At 30.9% G+C, this 6,000-nt stretch overlaps 1 protein-coding gene across 1 annotated transcript; it reads left to right on the top strand.

Moving 5' to 3' along the window:
- The first annotated feature begins 936 nt into the window (after nt 1-936).
- On the top strand, nt 937-5,249 carry LOC106763309 (cucumisin-like). Its single transcript, XM_014647510.2, has 10 exons — nt 937-1,127; nt 1,415-1,503; nt 2,428-2,519; nt 2,631-2,865; nt 2,961-3,474; nt 3,553-3,644; nt 3,751-3,972; nt 4,081-4,192; nt 4,275-4,488; nt 4,726-5,249. The coding sequence occupies exons 1-10, from the start codon at nt 1,041-1,043 to the stop codon at nt 5,247-5,249; spliced, it is 2,181 nt and encodes a 726-aa protein (XP_014502996.2). The 5' UTR covers nt 937-1,040.
- The last annotated feature ends 751 nt before the right edge of the window (nt 5,250-6,000 follow it).

The raw sequence follows: 6,000 nt of genomic DNA, 5'->3' as shown, positions 1-6,000 counted from the left end.
TTAATAATTTGGATTATTTTTATTTCAAAACTAATTAAATCATATATAATAGTTTTCTTTTAATTTCTGTAAACGCGTTAACATTATCCCTAATTAATTTTATTTGCTTTTTTGTGAGAGTGGTATATTCCTAATATAACTGTTACTCTACTTGCGCATTACTATTAGTTTATTTATATTTGTTATGCAACTAGTATTAAATTTATTGTCTTGTATACCAGACATTGAATTTTTTTACTTTTGAATGCACTTGAATAATACCATGTTTTGCATTTATTTATAACTTTTTTTTTATTGTAGTTTAATTTATGACAATTAATTTTTTATATTTAATTATGATAAAATTGGTGAATAGAAATTTAATTAACACATACAATGTTAATGTGAATTCCAGTCACATTTAAAGTTGACTTATTTTCAACTTTAAATTTTAGAAGTAATAAATTTATTTTCTTTAACTTTTTCATATTTATACTGTATAAAGATAATTTTTCACTTATTTTTTTTTTCAAGTGTATTCTTTTGTTAAGTAATAATTTATCAATTTTACCTTCTGTCATTTTTTTAAAATTTAATCTCTTTTTTAAATTTAGTCTTTTTTTTAATTCAACATTTTCTTTTTAAATTTAATCATTTTAAAACTAAAGTAATTATTTATAATAAAAAATACTGTGAATGTTGTCCGTAATTATATATATGTTAAATATCAAATAACATTAACTTTTTTCACTATTGTTTTAAATTATTTATAAATGCACATTTTAAGATTATTTTTAATAATTCCAACAGTTACATATTCTTTTTTAATTTTTTTCCTTTTTTTCCTCTTTCTTAATATATATATGTTTTATTTTTTTTCCTTTGTTTCTGATTTCATTCCCAATTTGCTACATAGATATTACTGTATGTGCACCTCTATTTACAATTTCCATTCTGCAATGTGTTTCAAATGTCCACTTACTAAGACATTAAATTTGCTGACAGATTGAAAGAGCTTGAAAACACATTCATCATTTTGTGAAGATTACTGTCACAGAAAGATGAACTCTTTAGGGTTGTCGCGTCTTCTCCAAATTCTTACATGCATTCTGTTACTCACTCCCACATTTTCTAAAGATGATCGAAAGGTAAATAGCATATATCCCATATACTTTTCCATAGATTACTCTTATGTTCTTATCTTTTAATGATTCTTTTTAAACAATTATGAAAATTATTGGAAATCTTTCAAGTTAAAAAGAGTTTGGATTATTTTTAAAATAAACAAATTAACCTAAAAATGATTTTATCCAAGGTTGAATACAATATTCTCAATGCTTAAGCATCCACATGAAATTATCCTAGTAGGACTATTATTTTAAATTCATCTTTATTTTTTTTTAATTAATGTTGTTCATATTGTAATCTAATACAGATTTACATAGTCTACATGGGCGAATATCCGAAGGGCGTGGAACTTACACAATCACTTCATACTAGTATCGTTCAAAGTGCCATAAGCAGGTCATATATTATTACACAATTCTAGCTCCCAATTTTCATTACAACATTCATAAAAAATGTGTTGCTTTGTTTGGAGATAACACTCAATTCATATTTTTGCGTACATATAATCATTTCAATATATATGAACGTGTGAGCTCGGATATACAGCAATTTTCTAATAATCAAAGATAATTACAAAACAAATTATGATTAGTTATAGAAATGTGTCAAACTAGACATATTTAAATTCATAGGCTTTGATTGATTCTACTTCAATTTAGAGAGCAGATTTACACTATTAAGGTGCTTAATTTAACATTGTTTATTTAATAATAGTTCTTTGTTTGCCTGCATAACATTTTTAAATTCAAGTAATCTTGTGACTTATTTTGAAGGACTTAAACCAAAAAGGAAAAAGTTATTCTCACACGAATCTTAAAAAACATTCATTTGACACAAATTTTAATAATATAATAATATATATTATGATTTTAAATTAAAAAATAATATAATTATAATTAAAATATTCTTATTTTACCATGTTAAATGAATGTAGTTTGTCTGTCAAAGTATCCTTGCCTAACCAAAAATGAATGAAATTGAATGTTCTGAAAGAAGAGCAATTACTTTATCTTAAACCTATTATATATAAGAATGAGTTTTTTAAATAACTTTTTTTATCAAAAATTATTAATTGTTAGTATTTGTTAATGGGATAGTCAAATTCACAATTTTTTTCATCTTTTTTTTTTATTTAAATTTCAAACTAATATTGTAGTTTCTAAATATTATTCAAAGTAATATTGTAGCTTCTAAATATTAATAAAGGGAGTTGAATTTATAATTTCTCTTCCTTTTCCTTTCAATTTTACCGTTAAGTTATCTTCTAACTCATAATTAAAAGTACGTTATTAAAATTGGAAATGGCATATATCCATCCAGAAAACTTGCCCCAGATACTTTGGTGCACAGCTACAGGAGTTTCAATGGATTTGTAGCGAGGATGACCAAGGAAGAATCAGAAAGAATGAAAGGTAATTTTAACATGATTATGAGTCTATATATATATATATATATATGTGTGTGTGTGTGTGTAACTCTAGTCATGATGTATGAATTTTGTGAAAATTTGGAATGTTTGACAGGAATGGATGAGGTGGTTTCTGTTATTCCAAATAGAATCCACAGTATCCAAACAACAAGGTCCTGGAACTTCATTGGCTTCCCTGAAAATGTCAAAAGATCAAAGGTAGAAAGTGACACAATCGTTGGAATACTCGATACTGGAATTTGGCCTAATTCCTCAAGCTTCAGCGACAGAGGCCTTGGTCCACCACCACAGAAATGGAAAGGATCATGCCAAAACATCACTTGTAATAAGTAAGTGATGTTTGTTATAATTAACATGCTACAAAAGATAAAACTAACCATTGATTTACTGGTCCATGAATGCTTGTTTCATGATTTGTTTGTAGCAAAATAATTGGAGCAAAATATTTTCGGGTTGATGCTGATATTGCCGACACCATATCTCCCATTGATACGTTGGGTCACGGGTCTCACACTGCATCGACTGCTGCTGGAAACTCTGTTAGCAATGCAAATCTGTTCGGGCTTGGCTCAGGAACACTGAGAGGAGGAGTTCCATCAGCACGCATTGCTGTGTATAAAGTCTGTTGGAAGAGTGGTTGTAGTACTGCTGACATTTTAGCAGGATTTGATGCAGCCATTGAGGATGGTGTTGACATTATATCTGTTTCATTGGGACCTAGAATGGTCTTTTTCACCGATTATTTTGACGATGAATTTGCAATAGGAGCCTTCCATGCAATGAAGAGAGGCATATTAACTTCAAAAGCTGCAGGCAATGCGGGTCCAAACCGTGACACAATGACAAATCCTGCACCCTGGATCATTACCGTGGCTGCTTCCACTACAGACAGAAAGTTTTTGACCAAACTCCAACTGGGCAATGGCCGAATCCTCGAGGTAATTACCCTTTAAATTACTTATTTTTTAAAAATATTAAAAAAGTAACATAAAAGATTTCCCTAAAAATGTATGCAGGGAATCTCATTGAATACGTTTAGTCCAACACAGAAAAGTTACCCTTTAATTTATGCTGGAGATGCTGGTAGAAGGAATAATTCCATGTCCAGGTACCAACATTTACGAATATATCTGTTTTTTTGTTTTCAATTTGGAATTTGTATTTGCTATATTTGGTATTTTGGAAAAGTCCATTCTAACATTAGCGTTGCTTAGGCTTTGCCGTGAAAATGATTTGGATGAAGCTTTGGTGAAAGGGAAAATTGTGTTGTGTGATGGCTATACTCCTTCTCAGTATGTGGGATTAGCTTCAGGGGCTGCTGGTCTTATATTCACTGGTACATTGACTTCAGATGCGGTAGATGCATTTGCATTGCCAACAATTCAAATTACCACAAGTGATGGGAATTCTGTATCTTCTTATTTAAAGTCAACAAGGTACAAAACTTTTCATCAATCTATAAAACATCATACTTAACTACTCTATAATTTTGTTCACTTAGTATTAATTATCTGATTTATATGTCATGTCACCGATTATTGTAGTAATCCAACAGCTACCATATTCAAAAGTTTCGAAGGAAAAGATTCATCAGCCCCTTACATTGCTTCATTCTCATCGAGAGGTCCAAATAAAGTCACTCCAAACGTTCTTAAGGTAACTTCACGTTACAGTGTAAAATCATTCCAACCGATTCAAGCTTATTTGCTTATATCTATGTTTTCTGTTGATGTTGTAGCCTGACATAGCAGCTCCAGGGGTTAACATTCTGGCTGCATGGTCTTCGGTTTCACCTATTTCTGGTGTTAGAGGAGAGAAAAGAGTATCGAATTTGAATATAATATCTGGAACTTCCATGGCATGCCCTCATGTTAGTGGAGCAGCTGCTTACGTCAAATCTAATCATCCCAACTGGTCTCCTGCTGCAATAAAATCAGCGTTGATGACAACTGGTAATTATATAATATAATGTAGTTATCAAACTTTGCAGACTATAACCCTTGAAAAATGTAGGAAAAATGAGGTTGCGAAGAGAAAGTAAAGTATGATAACCTAAAACCATATGCCCTATACCACCTTAAACATTTCTGTCGGGAAAAACTAGAGAATTAACGTCAATTATTTTGTGGTACAACTTAATGGCCAAGTATACATGTTAAGGACGAAATTTGTTTGTTCATTATTTGCAGCTACCCCTATGAATCCTAAACTTGATGTAGATGCTGAATTTGCTTACGGTGCGGGGCAAATCAATCCTTTGAAGGCAGCAAATCCTGGACTAGTTTATGATGCTGGTGAAAATGATTATATTAGTTTTCTGTGTGGACAAGGTTATAATTCATCATCGCTGCAAAAAATTACAGGAGATAAGAGCACTTGCACATCAGCAAAGAAAGGATCGGTTTTCAACCTTAATCTCCCGTCTTTTGCTCTATCAACCACTCGCTCAAGCCACAACAATGTCACTTTTGATAGAACTGTCACAAATGTTGGATCAGCTACATCCAAATATAGGGCCACGATAACTGCACATCCATCTTCTTTGAAGGTCGAAGTAGTGCCAAATGTTTTGGCCTTCTCATCGTTGGGTCAGAAGCTGTCTTTTACCCTTAAGGTTGAAGGAAGCATTAATGCAGACTTGGTTTCTTTTTCTTTGATTTGGGACGATGGAACTTTTAAGGCAAGGAGCCCTGTTGTTGTTTATGTTCCATAAATTATACGGTCTAATAAGTGAACTCTCCAGCACCTGTTTATTGAGTTGGCGATATGTTATACATGATTTAGAGTCCATATTCACAATTTTAAATAAAACAACGTCTTATATATTCAAATTGGCCATTGATTACACTATGTGCACAAAAACTAACCGTTAAAAAACAGACAGTTACAAAATAGACACAAAACTAGTAATAGAAGCTAGAAAGGTTTCCAAAACCAAAAAAAATAAAAAAAATAAAAACGAGGTATACAAAATAAAGAAAAAGTGATAAAAAAAAGTGTGGAAGAACAACTTAGTGGACATGTACATTCATAAATGATAACGAGAAAACTGTTTACAAACTCTAATGTGAATTTTTAAGGGTTACAAAATTCGACAAATAAAATGAGTTTGTTCTTGTCTTTTTATTTATTTTGGCACCAACTAAAATGGTACCAAAAAATATAGTACCAATTATTAGTCTAAATAAAAAAATTCAGTTTATATTTTCCTTTGGTTTAAATAAAATATTAAATCCAATTTTCACTGAAAATAATGTTTATTATCATATAATATATAAATTGACAATATTATCTTGGGCCGTCAATATTCAAGACCAGGTCCAAATGATGTATTCAAACATAACCCAAAGAATGCGGGATGGTATAACCACGGTGTGTGGAATAGAAATTTGAGTAGGCCATTGGCCATTGTGTGTGGTGAAAGTTTGAGTAGGCGGAAGGCCATTGTGTGTGTATATATATTA

The sequence above is a fragment of the Vigna radiata genome, chromosome 6 (assembly GCF_000741045.1).
Source record: "Vigna radiata var. radiata cultivar VC1973A chromosome 6, Vradiata_ver6, whole genome shotgun sequence".
In the NCBI taxonomy this organism is placed as follows: Eukaryota; Viridiplantae; Streptophyta; class Magnoliopsida; order Fabales; family Fabaceae; genus Vigna; species Vigna radiata.
This window is presented reverse-complemented; position numbering and strand designations above follow the sequence as displayed.